At 37.0% G+C, this 22874-nt stretch overlaps 2 protein-coding genes across 5 annotated transcripts in view; both read right to left on the reverse strand.

Annotated features, from left to right (window-relative positions):
* Positions 1–523: 523 nt before the first annotated feature.
* On the reverse strand, positions 524–7385 carry LOC307150755 (kazrin-like). The gene is made up of 8 exons (XM_079858239.1): positions 6258–7385; positions 5064–6139; positions 4684–4802; positions 4355–4586; positions 4153–4254; positions 3296–3462; positions 2156–2264; positions 524–2050 (listed from the first exon to the last, which is right to left on the reverse strand). The coding sequence occupies exons 2-8, from the start codon at positions 5163–5165 to the stop codon at positions 1892–1894; spliced, it is 990 nt and encodes a 329-aa protein (XP_079714365.1). The 5' UTR covers positions 5166–6139; positions 6258–7385; the 3' UTR covers positions 524–1891.
* A 2147-nt stretch (positions 7386–9532) lies between these two features.
* The window catches only part of LOC307150752 (kazrin-like), a 146241-nt gene continuing 132899 nt past the window's right edge, over positions 9533–22874 (reverse strand). For 3 of the 4 annotated variants that reach the window (XM_079858233.1, XM_079858235.1, XM_079858236.1), the window contains 6 exons: positions 17666–17857; positions 14023–14159; positions 13487–13657; positions 12283–12463; positions 12067–12200; positions 9533–10692 (listed from right to left, as the gene is read on the reverse strand). In XM_079858233.1, coding sequence (XP_079714359.1) covers positions 10519–10692; positions 12067–12200; positions 12283–12463; positions 13487–13657; positions 14023–14159; positions 17666–17857 — 989 coding nt within the window. In that variant the 3' untranslated portion in view covers positions 9533–10518. Of the gene's footprint in view, positions 10693–12038; positions 12201–12282; positions 12464–13486; positions 13658–14022; positions 14160–17665; positions 17858–22874 lie in introns of all 4 variants that reach the window. The other variant, XM_079858234.1, reaches the window with a different exon arrangement.

Here is a 22874-nt window from a genome sequence, read left to right on the forward strand (position 1 = left end):
TGATTAATCAGTTAATTCATATTTGTATGTAAAATTTCTTGGAGAAACTTTTACATTTTGTTTTAAAACATAAACACACAGTCATTTGAAACTTCATGAAAAAGTTATTTTTAACCCAGAAAAGATCTGAAATTCATGAATTGAAATAAGGTTTTACAACTGTTTTATATTTTAACATATTTTAAAATGTAATGTATTCCTATGATAGCAAAGCTGAATTTCCAGCAGACATCTTCACAGTTAAATGATCCTTCAGAAATATCTGATCTGGTGCTTTTATTAATGTTGAGAATGGTTGTGCTGCTTAATTTTATGTGGAAACTTGATAAAGTTCTTTGATTAATATAAAGTTCATAAGAACAGCATTTATTTGAAATAAAATCTTTTGCAACATAATTATTTTTAATGTCACTATGATCAATGTAATGCATCCTTGTTTTAAAAAGAAGCCTTCTGACCCCAAACTTTTGAACGGTAGTGTATAAAACCAACCTGACAAACAAACACACAGCAACACTCAAATATATGCATGTAGAGTTTTTATTTTTCTATACAGATTATTGTGTCAATGACACATGGTATGTATCTATATAAACAAATGTTTCTCAAAAGTACATTTTCACTAATGCCACAAGGAACAGAGATATCAAAATGATTTGTGATTGCAAAATCCACCTTAAAAATGCACCAGAAACTGCTATATTCTTGAGCTGTGCATATCTGCTGGTATGATGTGTGACCAATGTCTATCAACAGACATTTTGAGTCAAACCAAGCAGGATATCTGTGATTCATAATTGGCATTTCCAACTGATTTGAACAAGATCTGACAATAATTGGTTGAATTTGTGAAACACACTCATTAATCATGTTACCTAACCTGTGTCGACCCACATGACAGAGGCTGTTTGCATCAAAGCTCAATGCTGTTGCATGCTGAGCTGCAAAACTGGATTTGCTCTTGTGTGCCCTGTGGCTCTGTGTGGAAAACTTGGGAAAACACAGCTGTAGAAATTGCAGTACATGTGTGGCATTGGCTTGTAGACTGTATACTATATTTTACCTTTCCATACATTCATCTGGGAGCCCTGCTCATGACAGAGAATGATTATCTCACTCCTTAAAGAAAAGATTAAAGGCTTTCCAATCATATCACTCTTGCATTTCCTTATTGTGCATGATAGTCACTATATAATGCATTGATATATATATATATATTCCATTGAACAAACTGAATTGCATGCATGGTAAGACAGAGATGTTGAAAATCACAAGGGAATCAGAAAGATTTGTGTCTTTCATTCCCCAATTTCAATTAAACTGGAGTGATCCTTATGACTAATCTATTACCCACACAACATTGCTACTAAAGTGGCTCTTGTTTTTTTTATTTTGTATGCAAATGAGACTTTGAAAACATAAACGTCTTAGCAGATGTCAACAGGTGTCTTCAAACAAAGAAAAGACATTGATGGGGCATTCAAAGCATTGTCACAATGTATTCACAGCGATATTCCTCATTCCTCATACGTTTTCCGTAACGTTAAACAAAGCACAGTGTTGTGATGACCTGCATGGAGGGAATGGACATCTGAACATGTGGTATTGATTTCAGCTGCATACCTACAGTTCTGACTGGAATTTACAGGAATCAGGACAAGTTCATCTAAGTATTATGTCAGTAACAAAATATTTAATTTTTTAATGCAGCCAGTTTATAAAATGTATAATTCAGTGCTTAGTTGTGATTTATTGCCAATACAAAATTCTCATAAGTGCAAATGGTCAATTTTCAAATCTCTTTTACAAATAATTGAGCTCATTTGGTCCATTTAGATGTTAGGGGAGGTACACTCTTCCTAGTTCATCCAAGGTAAACAGAGTGTTGGCTTTAGACATTCGTGATCTCTATGCTTGAGTAACCGTGCATGGGACTGCCCTTGGTCCTTTGCAGGATCTTGATGCGATCTTCTCTGGGTGGTGATCCACACCCGCCTTGAAAAGTGAAGTCCCTCCCAACAGCGACCAGTGGATTGAATCTCAAAGGGCTCTGAGGAATGACAGAAAGGCTATTTATCTTTTTACAGATTGTTAACAATAACATAGGCGGACAAAGTCCACCATTTGTCTTCATTTTGACAGACTGTTTTACTACCTTGCCAACTTTTTGCTTGGGAGAAAATCCTTCCTCAGTTTTGCGGCAGTTTGAGGCAGGTGAATGTGTCGGAGTCCCTTCTTTCCTGTAGTCCTGAGCCTGATTAGTTCTGCAAGACAGAAATACTACTGTCACACTCTTAAGATCAATACAGTTACTGTCCAGCAGAGTGCTTTTTACACGGCTATACGCAACAAATAAATAAATGAAATACAGGAAAATGAAATACTGATCTGAGTTGAGATGGGGGAAGGGTAAATAAAATAAATACTGCAAGTAATTCAAGGCATTTGTTTATTTTTCAGCTAAATATTGAAATTAAAAAATGCTAATCATTTTTAAGTGGCACAAAACTTTACCAAATCAACATTTATGTAAATAAACCTACACTCTAAAAAATGCTGGGTTGTTTTAACCCAATTTTGGGTCAAATATGGACTAACCCAACGTTGGGTTAAAAATGCAATTTAAAAATGGACAAACCCAGCCTTTGGGTTACATTTTTGTCCATATTTGACCCAAAATTGGGTTAAAACAACCCAGCATTTTTAGAGTGTACCTATCATTAAAATACATTGTTACACATGAAATTCAACCTCTTTGTTTGGCAAATGTAATATTACAACTATAGAAAAGATGTTCCTGAGATTCAATAGGCTATCTTATTTTGACAAAATGTACAAACACGAGAAATGTGAAAGTAGCGCCGGTCTTTTTTCGGATGAGCGGACTAATACACAGTGCTATTGACGACCGCTGGATGACGTGACTGACAAATCTCAAAATCGAGCATTCCTGTCAGAGTGCCGCATAATTTTCTCTTTGAAAATGTAATATTTCTCCATAGAGACAGGAGCGGCTACTTGCATGACTGAAATAGATGCCCGAGAGACGTTTCAAAGATGGCCACCGAGTGGCATCCATTATTTTTTCACGTAAGAGCGGGCGTAAATTGAATGTGTCTGGCTTCCGGTGTCATCAGCTTCCAATTATTTTTAGAGGTACAAAACAGCTTACTTCCGCAATTTAAAAAAATTAGGTGGATAATGGCACACGGACTTTTAAAGTTTACAAGTTTTCTAATAACTATTAATTGCAACAGCTTAAGTAAAAATGACTATGAAATGAAGCTGCACACACCTTGCTGGGTTGAGAAGCACTTTCATTTCCTCGTATAGATGACGATGGATCATGTGCTTATTGTTAGGTATGTCTAGAGCCTTGGCCATGCTGTCCGCACTGAAGGTCGGATCTAGAACCATCACAGCTCCATGGATGCCACTGTTCTGAAGGCTGTCAGCATACTCCTGCATAAAAGACAACATTCAACAGGTTGGATATAATATGACAGTAAATGTCTTACTAAAAATATCAAACCTACGACCTAGTAGTAAATGATGCTAGACTTTTTCTCAGATTTTTCCAATTATTACATTTATACATTAAGCGTGGTTTAAGTATCCAAATAGCCTACTTTTTGGGGCCAATGTATATTCCCCACGGTTAAAAAGTTTGGGGTCATTAATGTTTTTATTATTATTATTTTTATTTTTTTTAATTAATACTTTAATTCAACAAGGATGCATTAAATTGATTAAAATGCATTAAAAAAATCTAATAAATGCTGTTCTTTTGATTTCACAGACAGGGCTTAGATTAAGCCAGGATTAGGCCTTAGGTTAATTAGGACATTTAAATAGCTTTTATAAATGTGCCTAAGAAAAAAACAGTACTGCTGTGCATCTTGAGACAAAACAGTGGCACTGACATATTTTAAGTTATATCAGTGTAAGCTGCTTTCAGTTAAAACATAATTTTAGTCTGGGACTAGGTTTAAACCCTGTCTGTGAATCCGGGGGTCTATTCATCAAAGAACCCTGAGAAAAAAAAAAAAAATCAAAACATGGTTTCCACAAACATATAAAGCAAAACTGAAAATCTTACCAACCTCAAACTTTTCAATGATAGTGTACATGAAATTTTTAGGTCTTACCCACCTTAAGATCAATGTCTCTGATCCATTTAATGACACGGTGGCTGGTCCAGACCACCGGATCCAGATCTCGATTCTCACATTGAGCACGACGTGCCTGTATAATCTGCAGAGATGTTATGATAAAAGCAAACTGATTAGCGTATTTTACAATATCACCAACAATACTTGCATATTGTGAATGTGAGTATACAAAAAAATCTTGCCTCTTTGTCGAAATTAAGCATTTGCAGAAGTTGAATGGCTGATAGGATGCTGGTAACATGAAACTTGTTGGTGATGTTGAAGATGGTTTCCAGGTCTCTTCGTGTGATCGAGTTCAGCACTCTGCCGTCCACTAACTGGTTGTGGAAGACCTGTGAGTACTGGGGGAGCCCGACGTCACCCAGCCAGGTCTGAGACACCCAGTGATGATCCATATCAGCAGCTTTGGAAAGTCTGAGTGACAAAAATGAAACGCAAAACCAATGCCAATGCATTCGTGTGTGTGTGTGTGTGTGAATGTAATCTAATCTAAGCAAGTGTGGCCGCTCACCCTCGTCCATTCTCTGCTTCTCGGTAGTCCTCAATAGCTAGACGCAGCTTCCTGCGGTGCATGGGGCTGTTGATTCCCAACCCCAGCTCCAGATCCTCATCGGTCAACCCCAACAACACCTGCAACAGGAAGCAGCTCACTGACATCATCACCTAGGTCTTCCAGTTTAACAGAGTAATCATTAACTAGATTCATGTCAGAGCACATTGGAAGCATCAGGGAAGTAATAGTACTAAAGTATAATCAGCGGCCGCAGAATTGAAAATGTTTAAAGGATTATAAATAGCTTATTAGTTGTGTTTATTTGCGTTTTTGCTTTTAAAAAGGGTTAAAAATGCACATGGTAAGAACAGGCAAAAATAAAGAGGAGAAGCATTTACCTTCCCACTCTTGACATTCTCAGAGCAGGCGCGCATGTACATGGGCATTGCCATGACAACCTCCAGCCAGGCCTGCACAGTGAGCGCCCTCCACAGAGACATGGGCTTGCTCCGCGTAAGCTCCGCCTGCTGCAGCCGCTCCAGCTGCTCCTCGCCATCTGATAGGCTGGGCTGGGTCTGGCTGGAGAGGCTGTCTGAGTCTGGATTGGTCAGGAGGGGAGGAGGAGGAGGGTGGGGGCAAATTTAAGGGGTTCAGAGGGGTTGAGAGCAAAACAAAAATGCCTTATCCATTTTGCACATAAAAGCTTTTTTATTGCTGTGCAGGAAAAGCACCCACCTCCATATCCTCCTGTTTAATTTCAGTATTTTCTGCTCTTAAAAAGCTTCTTAAATGACTCATTGCTTTCTAGCAAGAACTGACAGCCACGATTAGGCCTGCGGTCAACATCGACAGGCCTTATCTATCCTCATATAACCCACACACGCTCTGAAACAAAACCACTTTTACCACCTCAGACTTTCACTTCAAAACCACTTAACTTACTTTTCCTTCCTGTGTGAAACTAACATTGAATTCACTTGCTTGTATATGCTACTAACAAGAAAATTTTACAGCATTTTTACTATAACAGGAATATAAGTACATGGTTGTCAGTCACAGGCCTTTTTATTTTTAGTGGATTGACCCCAATTTAAAAACAGTTAAAACAAGTTACTATTTCAGTCTTTAAACTTCAAAATTTCACATTTAATTCAATGCTTTAACTTGTCGTTTCTTTGTTATTTGTGAAATTGCTGCTCACACTTTATATTAGGTGCTTTATCTGTTTTATAAAGGGCAGTCGTGGCTATGGTTAGAGAGTGGTAACCTGAAGAGTTGCGGGTTCGATTCTCAATACCGGCAAGAAATGACTGAGGTCATTTCCTAACCCCCCATTGCTCCAGGTGTGTGTGTCCACGGTTTGCAGTGCGTGTTCACTACTCATTACTGCTAATGTGTGTGCACTAACTTGGATGGGTTAAATGCAGAGGACAAATTCCAATTATGAGTTACCATACTTGGCCAGCACATGCCACTTTCACTTTTCACTTTTTTTTTAACTATCATGTACTTAAATTAAAAAGGTTAGGTACAATATACTTCTTGTGTTTATGTTGTATAACAAAAGACTTGCTGCTATTGAGGTGGGTTACGGGTAAGGTTAGGCACAGGTTCAAATGTAATTACAGAAAATATTTACATGCAGGTATTTTTTTAAATATAAGTACAACATAAAACATGTATTTACACTATAAGTGCTTTATATCAATTGATTAATTTAAATATCAGTACATAGTAGGTGAAGGCGCTTGCTATAAAGTGGGACCGTGAAATTTACTAGCAATTACTGAGTGAAAATTCTTTCAAAGTAAATAATCGGTGTATTCATTGTAGACTATTTGATTAAAATTAAAATAATACTGAGTTTTTATATTGTTGTAATTTCTTTTCTTTTAGATGTTCCATTAAACCACCACCAAATGAAAGTCACCAGATTTTATTAATGCCATATAATCCACACATATATTTCCATGTCGACACCAGCAGGTGGCGCCATTTAACTGAGCTCATACTGCTGCAGTGACGTCATCCTTGAAGACCTTGACTTTCAGTTGAATCTGAATTAATTAGATATATAGCTAATTAAGTACATTATTTGGTTTCTAATATAGCCCTCCTAACGCTAAAAGTGTGTCCTGGCAGGTATAAAACAAGATTGAAATCACCCTGAGGGTTCAGACTGACTCATTCTTCTCTCAAGGCTTCATCAGATTTTAATTAGCTGAAAAAATTACCTCTAAAAGACTCATTATTTGATGGGCATCGGGGCAGAGGACACCTATTTCGAACCTTTAGAGGAAATAGGCAGGCGTTCGTCTAAGCAAAGACGGAGCCTTGACCTTGTTCGAGACATCTGAGAGCATCCGCTGGCTTATGGAAAAAATGGATTTTAATGGAGATCGCAATCTGTTTCCATTTCAATTAATGAGAAGGAAAAAGCCTATTGCTCTGAATTTACTGTAGCATGCTCTCCATCATGCTTCATGAGGCTGTGAATAGAAAACTCAAACAGGCCTATATAATGTACTTTTTTATGATATATAAATATATAAACCCTAATAAATGTGTAGCGTTTTAAAATAAAGCCTTAAACTAAATGAAATAAACAATCAGTTGGTAGTCATGAGATGATGTTTTGGGTAGAAGTGCACATGACCGTGCTCATGTTTTGGATAACGGTGTACATGATAGACTGGTTCCAGTTGACATATTCATATGAGTTATGAATGTAGTGAGTTTGGGGCATTCTCATCCACTGAGGTAAGACAATGTTAGGACACGTGTTAACACAGATGGTGGGAACGGGGTCACCCCAAACCATGGCAACCCCAGAACAAGAGGGTTAAGAGGAAACCATTATGACAACTTGCACACAAACACACACACAGGGTCAAGAAGAAAGGCACATGGATGTTGGGTTATGTGTTTTTATTTTAAAATAAGTTTATTTTAATTGTTTCTTTTTTCTTTTTAAATCTCCAGAGTGTTAAAACCTTCTCATCAGTCTTTCTGTAAATTCAAAGATAGTCTAGTTTCATTGAAATGACCTCTTTCCTAATCTTTAAATAAATTCTTTAATAGATTTAATCTTATATCTCACAATCTACTTTACAAACCTTACAACATAAAATCATTAGAGTGACATGAGGAATGAAGTTCAGTTTTAATTTAAAAGATCAAAAAAATAAAATAAAAAAATCAGTGCCACCAAAATGCAAAGGAAAGCTTGAAACGGAAAGAAATATGTGATATGTCAGCGAGACAAGAGTCATGATGACATCATTGGGTTCAACATTAATGGAAAAGAATGTTATGAAGCAGGGTGTGTTGTGAGTTCTTACAGGCATTATATTTGCACACTTGATAGAGCAGAGAAAAGAATATTCCTATGTATTTTCTTGTGTTCTTCTGCAAGATGTACTATAACCCTTTGGCACTTTATTGATGTAAGGTCAGCACCTGGTTTAAGAATATTCCAGATCCGTGTTTAAATAGTGGAAACAAACTTTCCCAATATCACTTCAAAATCAAACGTAATTCCTCGTAGGTTATAAAAATGTGAGATTTTTTTTTTAATATGGAAACAGTCTAATAAATAATGCTACATGTTTTTTAGCATAAAAGGGGCAGGTGATCTGAGAAGGATCAGACCACGCAAAAATAGCTCGACAAGGCCAGTCTGATGCATGATGTAACTTTATAACTGAATTACTCCATCCTTTTGCAATCTACCATCATAATGGAACTAAACTGCCTAAAATACGATTTATTCAGTCTTTCCAGACAATAAAGTACAGATTTTAAGAGGTTTTCATTTCACATTTGTCAAGATTAAAAAGATCCTTGGTGGAGCCTTGCAAGAGGACATAATGCATAATAAAATATTAGCTTTCAAATGATCATGATCTCAGTTTGGCAGCTGTCTGAGTGTAACTCTTGAGGTAAACACACAAAATTCACCCATTAAGGTGTGGCCCATTCTCTGCAAAATTTTGTGGGCAAAATCCAGTAATTTCATGTGAGGGCTAAAAAGTTCTCTACACAGATTTTGCTAGTGTTCAAGGTCCACCAACAGAAAGCTGCTTGGTTTGAAAGTGACTTCTGTGTGAGCTGTGCTTCTTACATCGCTGCATTTCTGACGGTGGACATTAGACCTTTTTTTGCCCGCAAAATCTCACAGAGATATTTGACCGCAGATGTTCCTTAGCGATTAGATAACTGAGGTGAACAGCTAAGGCAAACATTTAGAAAACCATCTTATCCGGATGTAACTCCGTAGATCCTAACATTAAAAGTGCACTCAGTAATTTTTCTTTCATATTGTGCTGACTGCCATCTTGGACTTAAAGGGATAGTTCGCCCAAAACTGAAAATTACGTCATCATTTACTCACCCTCATGTTGTTCCATACCTGTAGGCTATTAGTTTCTTTCTTCTGTTGAACACAAAGAATCATGGTAATCAAACAGTGACGTAGCCATTGACTTCCATAGTATTTTTTTCCACCATTAAAGTCAATGGCTACCGCGTCGACTGTTTTATTGTCAGCATTAAATATATTGTTTTGTGTTCAACAGAAAAGATAAACTTATACAGGGTTTGGAACAACCTGAGGGTGAGTAAGTTATGACAAAATTTTCATTTAGGGTCCCTTTAAGGCATATTCACATTTATTACTAGAAAGAAACTTTAACAATAACTATATTAGGGCCCACACCAACAGACTATCGTTCTTCTGTTTATTATACATGCGCTGCAGTTCTGTAGTCTGCTGCTTTAAATGCACATGCTCATTAAAACAGGATGGATTCTGATTAGCTGTCCATGTTTTTATCAATCATCAGCTGAATTTTTTTTTTTTTTTTTTAAAGTAATTCCAATGATATTGTTTCTCTGTGCCATTATTATTATAGTTGGTGTGGACTTTTCTTTTACATGTAGAATTATTTTTAAACTATTGTAATAGTTATTGTCCTCGATGTGAATGGGCCTTATACTGACACCTAGTGGCATGAGCACTAAGTTTAGAGTAGAAATGTCATGTTTTAAGTCAGCCGAGAGAGTGAAGAATCCAATAATAGGTAAATTACCAAAATAAAATAAATAACATTAGCTGGTCATGTGATCTCAACATGGCCGCCCCCATGCAGTGACCCGCTGACATAAAACAGCTTTTATTTGGCTCACATCTCATGTGATCATGGTCATGTTAACATTTAAAAAATGTCATGATGGGAAAAATGACAGAGTGCACCTTTAAATCTTTCAGATGGAGCTCACGCTATGGTGTATGAAGACAGCCTGGAGCTCTGGGTTCATGGTAAAAGCAGTCATGAAAAAGAAGCATTCCACATGAAGACATCAGCAAACACAAGGTGCACAAAGAGTTCCTATTTACAAATGCTCAGCAGTAATTCAAGTTTCCAGTTCATAAAAAAGAGACATATTACCACAAATAAAGCATTATAACAGCATTAACATATACACACGCAAATGATCCCATGTATATATTTATATCAATGTAAACATATGTACATATGCATACATATATAAATATATATTTCATTTACATAGATGTTTTTAAGTGTCGTTATGTACATTTCAAGGAGGCAGCAGTTCTTCCTCTTTCCTGTATTTTTCACGGGGAATACATTTGAAGGCACACACAAACGCTTATGCACGCTCGTACACACACATTAACTCATAAATTTCCAGGCGTACGTCCACACACACACACACACACACACACACACACACACACACACACACACACACACACACACACACACACACACACACACACACACACACACACACACACACACACACACACACACACACGCAATAGCACTATCACCAGTCAGCATCCTCCTCTATATAGTAATCAGGGGTGGAAGTACCATCAAACAGGCCCGGATCCAAGGACTTGCGTTGAGATTTTCCCCGGGCAAACACTCGAGAAAGTGAGCCGAGACTAATCTTCTCCTTCTTCTTCTTACGCTTCTGGTCCTCGAGGTCCTCCATGGACTGAAGCAAGAACAAGAAAAGGCAGAAACAGAGACAGCGAGAGAGGAAGGAGAAGAGAGAATAGAAAAGTAATGGTGGACATATGGGGGCAGGTCAGTCATGTGGTTTCATCAGGAATCTCAGGAAAATCTGCCCTCTCTCATCAGCACTGCTTCAGGGGCCCACACTCTCTAATTGTTTTTTTTTGTTTTTTTACCAAAAACTACAGTCGTTGCTGTAAAAAAAACCTAAAGAAAAGTATTAGACCACTCACAGAAATAAGATTGGCAGAAATAATAGTGATCAATATGATGTCCTTTTCAGTTAAAGGAGCCAATCACCTTTCTGAATAGCATAACATTTTTGTTTAGAGCAATTTGATCCAAAAATGCTAAATTTATGATACCACTATTGTCAGATTTTGTTGTTGACTTCAGTCTTTCTATAGCTGCCTAGGGGCATTAACAATATGCCACCAGGTGTACTCTCCAGTCCCTGCTGAAACCAATCTAGTTTGTTGGTTTAAGCTGGTCTAAGCTGGTTTTCCAGTCTGACAATCTGGAAAGGACCCAAAACCCCTCTAAAACCAGCAAACAGAGCAGCGTGACCAGGCTGGCAGACCAGCAAACCAGCATAGACTGGTTTAATTTTTTTTTTTTTTTTTTTACGAGCTGCATTAAAAAAAAAAAAGAGTTAATAAAAATGACATTTTGGAGAAACACATATGGAGATCCCATATTAATTATTATAAAATGGATGGTTGGTCACTGGGCATTTTGGTACATCATGCATAAATGTTTATTGCTGTTTCTACCAGCTTTGTTATTGGTAACTAAAACTATACCGAAAACTATTAAAAAAAAACTATTTCCGGCAATTTAAATGAAGCTGAAATAAAATATAAATAATAGATGAAAAACTAAAGCTTTAAAAACTTAAACGAAAATTAGTACTGTTGCCTTGTCAACTACTTGAAATAAGTAGAAGTACTAAAATTACTAAAGCTGAATTAAAGCTAAATAGACTAATTAAAAAAAGTACAAAAACTAATAAAAATGACAAAAGCACATAATTAAACTAAAACTGAATTCAACAAATTAACCTATTCAATATTTTTTTATAAATACTATAATTGTATATAAATAATCACATAATTTACAAGCCAAATGTGCAAAACAAACACATTCAGTTCAGTCTTGTGGAGCACGACTAATTCTTACAGGTACAAACTGTATCTTTTAAATGATCTACATGAACCAGCATCAACACAAAACGTGCCCCTGAAGCCATGCTGATGAGCAGCGCAGGGACTGAATATTTGAGAAGAGTGAAGGTGGAGATAAAAGCAAGTTGGGAAGGCTGTTTACTTGGTCGGGGGTGCCAGGCAGCTCTTACATTGCAGAGGGAGTGAGTCCGGTGGCGGGGCGAGTTGATGTCGCTCGGGGTGGATGAGCGATCGCCGTCGGCAGCCGAGGCGTCGGAGATGACGGAGGGCTGGCGAGAGTGACAGGGGCTGATCCTCAAAGCAGCTGTGGAGACAGGAGACGGGCGGGTGAGTGGACTAAAGAAGACCTTTGGCGTATCTTTGCTTGCTGTTGTGTAGGCCTGTACCTTGCCTGTCAGCGGGGTGTGAATGGTACAGGGTCTGTTGACTCTGTCTGATTGCCGCAGTGAGGGGAAGGTCTGCTTGCATCACCCACTCCTGACTGCCGTTCACCACCGGCTCTGATGGCATCGCCACCGAGTGACGCTTTGGCACGTCTTTATTGAGAGTGGCCAGAGACTGCTTTGCCTGAGGTACAAAAACAACATCAGTTGTGATCACTATAGAACCTTTATACAATTGGGTCTATAATTAAGAGGATCCAAAGTTAAAATGCTTTGATTTTTATATTTAATAAAAAAAAATCATTACAACTGATATTATTAGAGTATCAATGTTAATTTGATCTCCACAAGTTCATGTAAAACCAGATGATCATGTTCTCCAGCTGTACAAATAAGTGTCAAAATTTTGAGTCTGTTTAGTGACCTAAAAATACTTTACATTATATAATTTAAATTTTATAATTTATATAACTTATGCTATATATATATATATATATATAAAATATATTATAAAAGTAATAACATATATTATTTATTACTTTAAAATAAAGTTAAATACTTCTTAATATTCTAACTGTTCTTACATTATAGAAAAAAAGTTTAATCACAAAAATCTTGGACCCCCCCCCCCCCCCCCCCATCAATAAGGTTTACATTTTTTATCCATTACTCAGTATATAGATGTTAAAGGATATAAAACATCTTGCCCCTCAGTTTGCTCAGGGGGAAAAACAGTGGATTTCAAAATCTCAGTGGGAGTGAAATCATTAGTATGCTTGAGATAATGTATGTATGTGAATACTGGTGAGGCACACAGGCACAACAGATTAGGCATATGAAGTGAGTAATGATGCCATTACTGCTCTGTTGACAGCCATGTGCCTCTTCATGGGGATTTTTGTGTGACTACATGTGCCCATACATATGTTTGCACATTGTAATGCCAATCCAGAAAAATGTAAAATTGCATAATGCAGATCAGTTGGGGTTCCATGATCCATCTGTGGATCTTAACTGATGAATGTTGAGACTGATATATCGGCAATCAGAGCCACTGAGAGGTAATTCGAGAGCCTCTAATGATAAGAGATGCAAACCGTCAAGAGGATGAGTTAAGACAAGATAAGAGGTGTGAGTGTTTATGGCATTGTGGGAAGTGGAAGTGTGCGTCTGCAAGAGAGAGAGATCAAGAGAGATGCTATCTCACCATGGTGAGCTCTGCCTCTAGCTCTTTGATTCTGTTCTCCTTCATGTCTATCTGGGAGCGCAGGACGCTGGCTTGTTCTGTGGCCTCTTTAGTCTGCCGGCGCAGGTCCCATTTCTCTCTCTCCAGCATGTCCTTCTCTTTGGCCAGAGTCTTTACCGCGTCCTCGCTCTCCTGTAGCACAGCACAGTCAGCATCAGTCCGTTACACACACGCACTACTTTTCTTTCAGCTCAAAAAAACTATCAGTTTGTAAGTGGATCTGTCAACATATTGTCAAATGTATCAAGAATGAAGTTCCTCCCTAAGTTTCCTCTAATACAAAATTTGTCTTTAAGATCATGTCAGCCAATGGTAAATGTATGAGTCTTTTCAAATTTACAATTATCTAGTGCGACCCTGAACAAAAAGAGAAAGAAGATAAAATAATTAGATAAAGTAAGGATTGGCAAGTTTCGTTTTTGAAAGATTGTTTCAGATGACACGCATGAAGCAAATTATAAGTGAACCGAAGAGTCCGTGGAGAATTTCATGCACACCTTTCTGTGCTGGTCATAATTTCGAATGAAGTCTCGGAGCTGCTCTTCTCGGCTCTCCAGTGTGGTGTAGAGCTGCTGCATCTGGTTCACCAGGTCAGCCTTTTCGGCCTTCAACCGCTTTCGATCACCCTTCATAGCTACACACAAACATACACAATCATTTTGAGAAATGCAGGAATAATATTCACTTTTAGCACATTATAAGTATATAAACAACAGAGTGCCTCCTACATCATAACATTCACATTTTAGAGTTTGGACTTTTTGTACTGTGGCTGCAACACACACACACACACACACACAAAGGCTTTGTGTCCTTGAATGACGCGTCTGCAGTTTGTGCTCTGACCTCTATCTGTCAGATAAGAGTTGTGGACATACAAAGTGATGGATTACCCTGTGCGTGTACAAAATAAACAGTCAAAACCCAGTGTCTTGTTAGGCATCTTTTGATGATTATTATTATTAGTGGCATAAATAAAGGACTATAGTTAAAAATTGTTCTGCTCAAAACAGCCTCCAGGGGGCACCAGCTCCACTAGAAACATCCCACACAGGGGAAAAAGACATGTGTGTTGTTAACAAACAAATGCATTTTATTTCAAGGGTTTAATTAGAGAGGAAATGTGAGGAGTAACACCTCATAACAATTCCATATCATATAACATTTCATTTACAATCTAAAGCTTTCTGAGTTTTGCTGTCTTGTTGCCTGTAAAAAGTAAATCATTTATTTGACTTGAGGTAACTGTCTCGTTCCCCCTCAAACTGAAGGAGGCTCCTCATTCAACAGTCAAACCTGTTTTTCCACTATGATACGAGAGCCTTTGACATTCATGAGCACACATGCACCCTACCATCCATCACCTCTGTCTCTCTCCCCATCTCACTTTTCTCCAGAAGGGCCAAAAAAGACTCAAATCGGATAAATGGTTTTGTTTGCTGAAAACTCAGCTTGACGCAGTTTGTCGTATGTGAAATATTTGTAATGGACTGGCAGGTTGCTCCAGTTCCTGTTTAGGTACTACAGGTGTTACATTACAAACTAAATGACTAAGTGTCAAGTAACACGGTTGACCTAGTGTAAAGTGTGTCACAATTTTGAGTGCAGCGTTTTCAATGTAGATCTCTTTTAAAAGTGTTCAAGAATTTAGATAACAATTTGATGTCATTTCTATCAATTACTTTGCCCAACATTTTCATATCTGAGTCATGTACAGACTAAAATATGACAAAAGAATAATCCATTTGACTGACTTAAGATATCCATTTTAAAAACAGATGCCACACTTAATAAATGTAAGAATGTCATTTCGTTAGATAGCAAAAAATGAAACCAAATGCCACTTGTTTTTAAGAAAGACAGCAGATTAAATGGAGAGCAAATGTAGACTTCTGCCTCTTGCTTCTCATATTGTTCTCTTGAGAAAAATGCAATTGTCAAGATACCAAAGTCTGAGATCAAAAGAGATTTTAATATGAATATTAGCAAATTGTTTGTGCTATGCTGTTTATAGCTATTTATTCTAGCTGTATGTTAGCAATTTTCTCATTTATGTCAGTTTTTATCTCTCCAAAGGAATTTAAAAGAAACATCTGAGAACTTCATTAAATCTAAGAAATACAAATATTCCTCTGAGACTGTATACACTATTGTTCAAAAGTTTGCGGTGGAAAAACAGTAATATTTGTGAAATATTCTTACAGTAAGGGTTTTCTATTTTTATGTGTTTTTAATATGTAATTTTTTCCTGTGATGGCAAAGCTGAAGTTTCAGCATAATTACTCCAGTCTTCAGTGTCACATGATCCTTCAGAAATTATTTTAATCTGATTGTCACTTTTGATCAATTTAATGCATCCTTGTGGAATAAAAGTATTAATAAATAAAAAAAACTGACCACAAACTTGAACTATAATGCATATAAATTGGTCATCACTTTACAACTAAAACAAAAGAGTTACTTTGACACTTTTATATGTCGGCGCATAACAGTTTACCACTGTTATAAACCACATTTCAAAAACCCTTCTTTCACACGTCTTCCTAAAAGCAGCTACAGTTCACACTGCAGGAACTCATTGATAAGACACTTTTAAATTAATCACACTGTGCATCAACACTAACCATTTTGTCTAGCACTTGAATCCTCTGTTTATACAAGTCCCTCAAATACACTAAAAAAGCACATTACACCCAAGATAAAGAGATAGCTGATAAGATAAGCAACATCCCTCTCTCTCTCTCTCTCTCTCTCTCTCTCTCTCTCTCTCTCTCCATGTTTAAGGGGGACTTTCCATAGACATAATGATTTTTATACTGTACAAACGGTATATTCTATCCCCTAACTCTACCCATTGAAGAAAACTTTCTGCCTTCGTACATTTTCAAAAAAGATCTATGAGCTGTTTTCCTCATGGGAATGTGTACATGTGTACAAATGCACACACAAGATCAAAAATTACTGGTATTACTATCTTTGTGGGGACATTTGGTCTAATTTAGGGAATACCAGGACACACACACACACACAAATGTAGGGAATACCAGGACACACACACACAAATGTGTCTTACTGATCCAAAACTTTTGACCGGTAGTGTGTGTATATATGCAGTCAATTGATTAAAAAAACCAACTAATTAATCCGACTTTTTTTCTGTAATCACGATTAATCACACCTAACATTAAAGATTTTAATATTTTTTTATATTGTAATAATTTCACATTTAATCTCCAAACTAATGTTGAAACAACAAAGACAGAAGCCTATTTTTTAAGTATTTGTTTAATGGCATCTTTTATACTGATCCTTTATCATCATACTGATGTCTCTGAAGTTTTTTTGCTCTCAATTTTAGCCATTATAGCCATTCAGCATTCGAGTATAATCAAAAGCTATCAATTGTAACATTTGTTAGGCTTTAAAAATATAACAACTTAATTTAAGTGAACTTGAAACAATCTTCACAGAAACCCATTACACTAAATGTCACATTTACCCTATGCCCTACAACATATCAAGGCTCAATTTTGTTCTTTTGGCCCAGTTCAGATTTTTACTTGCCCTGTCAAAATGCACAAAACGTTATTCAGTCAAGAGCAGTGAGTGATTTTCTCTTTTTCTTTTTTGATTATCCTTAATAATAGACAGTAGCAGGTCTGTCCGTTCTTTTTGCCTGTTCAAGTCGCTCTCTGAAGCGTCTTTCTGTGCGCACGAGTCGTGTGTGTGTGTGTCACACAGACAGGAGATTTAGAGATGCGCACCAGTACAGCACTGCGTTCTCTTTTGTGTCTTATCGCGCTTGAATGGTTTAAAAAAGCATTTAATTTTTGTTATCATACAATGTACCGCTAGCCAAAGGATGATGGAAAAAAACGGATGCTGCATTAATTGTGTTAAATATTTTTAACGCATTAAACTGAAAAAATGAATTGCATGCTATATATATATATGTATAAAAAACAACTGACTAGTTGGTATTTGGCCGACCACTGTGATCCATCCCTATTACTGAAACAATGATTTTGGGTAAACTCAGGCAGTATTGATGTGTCTAGCGAGAGTGAAGCGCTTGAACAGCACACAGGGGGGATTTCTCTGGTAATCCTGCAATATTGGCTTTGTGATTGGGGTTCAGACCTTGTAAGGCCTCCTTGGCACGTTCCAGCTCCTGCTCCTTCTCCCCCAACTGCACCTTGAGCTCGGCGGCGGACAACGTGTCGGCCGAACAGCCGCCATGCGAGTCCTCCAGGTCTTTACTCAACATGTCCTTCATCTGTCTGAGGAGGTGCACCTCCTCCTGTAACTGAGCCACCTCCTCCCTCAGCAACACTATAGAGACATGGAGAGAAAGAAATCACTAAGTAACAAGTAGCTCTCAGCAAGTAGTTGTAATGCTACATATTATTTTATATTTCTATGTGGCCAGCAGGCTAAGAGGAAACAGCATAATTATGACAAACAAAGAGTGGCTGTTAAGATATTTCATGTATTTACTCACTCTTAAACAATGCTATCTTTCATTCTTTTTAATCACAGAGAAGCAGACCACATAATAAAAAAGCGCCATTCAGATCTGGAGGGGGTGAGAGACGATTTCTGCACCGTTTTCAAGACTCTTTCACAGAGTCAAGGGAGTTAGAGAACAGACACATTAGGAATGAGAGCGAAACCACAGCAACAAGAGTGGGACTCAGGCCCACTTAAAGCAAAACAGCAGAAATTGGCAATATATCAACAAATACACAAGCAAAACTGTTTAGGCATTGAGAGACAGGAGGCTGAGAGGACACAAATGTTACAGAGCCTCTTTTAATAAGCGGAAGAGTGGTGCCTACTTTGTTTTGAATGAAGAAAAAAAAAAAAAAGCATCCCATATCTCAACCCCGCACTGAGAGTGCCTATAAACCAGAGCAAAGCTGATTGAAGGACTTTCAAAAGCTCATGTGGCGACTTTCTGTTTTGTCCCACTAATGTGGCGGAAACATCATCGAGTCATGAAAGTAAGCTGAATTAACCGAGCTGCCAGTCAGGTGCGCTCTGCCTCTTCTGATACACTCAGTAAGTGAATAAATTAAACGGAGGCCTTCGCTCAATGTACTCTGCATTACCAGGCAACAGCTGCAACATCAATCTTTTTCAGGGGAAACGAGGGAGCTTATCAAGTAATAGAATTCAATTAACTGTAAACTATAATGCACTAACACTGCAGCCTCGACAATAAAAGCCCAACTGGGATGAAATAAATCTACAGCACTTATCAAGAGCAATCAATACAATTAATGAGGTATTTTGCTTGGAGTGCAACATGGTAATACAAAATACATCCCACCATGCATGTCATATGTATTCATATATATATATATAACTTTTAAACACTTCTTACCTAATTCAATTATTATGGGAGATATACTAATAATGAAAGTTGAATTAAATTTAAGGGTTAAATATTGATTTAACCTACTAAATATATATTTAGCATATATGTAGTATTCTATTTAGTATACTGAATAATTATGTAATATTTATTTAGTACAATCTGAGAAAATATAAATATATGCACATTTTCTGCCGTTTTTATGAAAGCAAATTTAAGACCTTTTTAAGACCTTTTCAAGACTCACATTGAAGGGAAATCAATACATCAGTATGTTATCTAAATGTAAATGTCTAGGGTGGAACACAATGAGTTCTATTAGCAACATTTTGGCGTATGAAAACAAAACTTTCAACAGATATCTATTACTTTTTAATTAATTTTACAAATAAAAAGTAGCTTGAATCCCTCTGCTCCAAACCACTAGAATATGGAAATCTACCGGTATTTTCCTGTACCTTCTGATCACACCGCAAAAAAAGGGATGTTCTTCCTCAGTCTGTTTGTCTAAAGATTCTTACATCAAGAAATATTTACTTGAGATGCAAAATATAAAGTCTTAATCATAAAATGGGTTTATGATTAAAACAAGAACAAATATCTGCCAATGGGCTCAGATAAATCAACTTAATCCAAAGGCAAGTTTTCATTACTCATTTACAGATATTTGTTCTTGATTTAATCATTAAAAAAAATTCAAGACTTCATTTTACATTTGCATCTCAAGTAAATGGATCAAAGATGTTTAGATATTTGTATTGAAAAACAGGACAAAAATACTGAGGAAGATGTAAAAAAAAAAATGTCTGCAATGCATGCAACATTTAATACCATGACTGCTCTGATTTAAGACCTTTTTAAGACCTTAATTTGTGTAAGGGTGAATTAAGACTTTTTAAGACCCACAGAAACCCTGTATATATACTAAAAATATAGATATATTTCACTTTTAAACACTTCCTACCTAATTTAATAGAGCAAATTAATGATCAAAGATATAATTATTTTGAAAGTTGTATTAAATCTGGGGTTGCATCTGCATCCCGCCATATGTGCAGTAACCGCTGGTACCTCACCTACACTTTAATGTGACATGACATCACTCGGTGAGAGCACTTCCAGATAAAACTGACAATTAATTCACTTCAACCAGCTAAGGCGCAGTCCGATAGCGGTGGATGTTTAAAAGCGATCCCACTCTTACGCCGTGAACGTGCGAGACAGAGAGGGGGCCGGCCGCGAGTCGAGATAGCACCAGGTGCTCGAGGCATTTCTTCAGCCTGCCATTGACAAGGTGAGCGTCTGCAGTGCGACTGATAAGACAGAGACAGGGACAACCCATTGGTCAATGTCTGCACCCACCAGCAGGCACAGGCAAGACACTGGGTTTCAACATGGCACAGGAAGCTTCCTTTTCCTGGAAAGTGTCATCTTTCATGCTGCCGCGTTGGAGCCCAAAGCCACTTATTCGTTTGTTTAACTTGGCAGAGACATATTTGGGGCAGTGGGTCCAGCTGTTGTCCCGCTCTGAGCTCCAGCACATACACAAAACTTTGGCTTATGACCAGGATTTGTATGAGAACTATGTGGTTTCTGCACTCAAGCAGCAGTTCAGCTGGTCTGTGCCAAACTCCTAAATGCAAAGTATGAATCATAAAATTACACAGAGTGCATGATCCTCTATGTTAAGGCTCAGAATTTGCAGCAAACACACACCAGCGTCAGTCTATAAAAATGTAAAATTCATGGGATAAACAAAGGTTCTCTCAATAACAAACAACATACTAATCATTGAGTGAATCAATGCTGATCTCTGACAAGCTGAAATACACAAACAAGACACTATTCAGTTCAGTTTTACATCATTCTTACAGTGTCCCCGAGATACAAACAAACCAGCAGATCATAACACTTCTTGAGGAAAATATAAGAGGTTCAAACACAAGTCAATATTGCATCAATGTTGGAAAAATGTAAATTTAAAAACCAAAGCATGTTAAAATTACTTAATTACACTGCACTTTTTGACCAGAAATGACCATTGAAATTATTTAATAATTTTACCAGTATATTATCTTAAAGCTTCTGTTAATCAGTGTTGTTAAAGGGTTAGTTCACTCAAAAATGAAAATTCTGTCATTAATTACTCACCCTCATGTCGTTCCAAACCCATAAGCCTTTACATCATCTTCCGAACACAAATGAAGATCTTTTTGATGAAATCTGAGAGCTTTCTGTCCCTCCATTGACAGCTATGCAACTGACACTTCGGCACGTCAAAAAGTTCATAAAGAGATTGTAAAACCAATCCATATGAATTGAGTGGTTTAGTCTAAAATTGTCTGAAGAGACATGATCGCTTTATATGATAAACAGATTGAATTTAGGCTTTTATTCACATGTAAACATTCACCAACCCACAAATCAGTTGTGGTAAATGGAGGCTCAAGCATGTTCGCTTGACTTGTGAACCAATGAGGTTCATTCTCGTGTTACGCATCACGTTTGAGCCTCCGCAAGAACCAATGAGGTTTGTTCTCGCGCGTCAAGCAAGTTCGGTTGAGCTTCTGTTTATGTTAGCTGATCAATGTTTATATGTGAATAAAAGCCTAATTTCTGTTCATCATATAAGTGATCAAGTCTATTACTAAACTGCTCAATTAATATGGATTAGTTTTACAATCTCTATGAACTTTTTAGAGCAACAAAGTGTCCGCTGTCAATGGGAAACATAAAGCTCTCAGATTTCATCAAAAAGATCTTCATTTGTGTTCCGAAGATGAACTAAAGTCTTACTGGTTTGGAACATCATGAGGGAGAGTTATTAATGACAGAATTTTCATTTTTTGGGTGAACTAATGCTTTAACTAAAACTATAAAAAAAAAAGTTTTTGGTCATTGAAATTTAAAGTACAGTTTACACAAATTTACACAATTTACACAAAATTACTAAAACCTAAAATATAAAAATAAATGTTAATTAATAAATACACTTTCAGTATAGTCTATATAATATACTATATAATGGCACCATAATAAATTAGATGTTGCAGCAGTTGCATTTGTATAAATTGAGAGAGCGTGAGTCCATGGTGCGATACGAGGGACAAAAGCCGGTTTTAGTTACCCAGATGAGAAGACTAATGTACAGATGACAGAGAATATTAGGAAATATCTGACTGCTGAATAAATCAATCAGAATCAAGTATTTCAGGGAGTATTTATGTAATAAAAATATAGGAATTAATTATCAATCCAAATATTATCTGGCATCCAAATGTATATATAATTATTCTGCTTTATTCAGGAACAAGTTGTAAAACGAGTTCAGTCTATTTGAAGAGGCTGATGAGTCTTCCCTCATAGAGTTGCATGAAATCTCATCAGAACTTCATGAAAGGAGAGAGTGTATCTGAGTCTTCATGCTGTGAGAACTGAGACTGATACACACAAAAGCAATCAGGCCTCTAATTCCCCAAAATGCAGTTCAATCGATTCACACTGACGTCATGTCTCCATCTCACTTATCATCTCAAAAGCCAAACTAACCATGAGCTTCAGTGTGTGGATAAATCAAAGCAAAACTGAGCCGTCAAAAAATAGCTATGGATGAGTCTATATATAAAGCATTAAAAAGCTACTAAACTTTATATTTGTAAAAGATTTTTCTAGAATTATTTTCTGCCAAGTCTGTTATTCAAACTTGAATCAAGCACCAAACACTTGTTTAACTTTCATTCTATCACATTCATAAAAGAGGAAGATTACTTAATTTAATAGGCTAGTAAAATCTCAATCACATTGATGGTGCTGTCTGGTGCCACATAAAATAATGACAGTAACCAGCTTTATAAACTTGTAGCTGCAGCAATATTTTCTACTCCATGGCTTTATCTCTTTTTGGCCTGCGGTTCTGCAGTTCTGTGATAAACCATTTTGTAAAGGGCTAAACTCAAGAATGCATGTTTCAAT

The sequence above is a fragment of the Squalius cephalus genome (assembly GCF_949319135.1).
Source record: "Squalius cephalus genome assembly, chromosome: 22".
Classification (NCBI taxonomy): Eukaryota; Metazoa; Chordata; class Actinopteri; order Cypriniformes; family Leuciscidae; genus Squalius; species Squalius cephalus.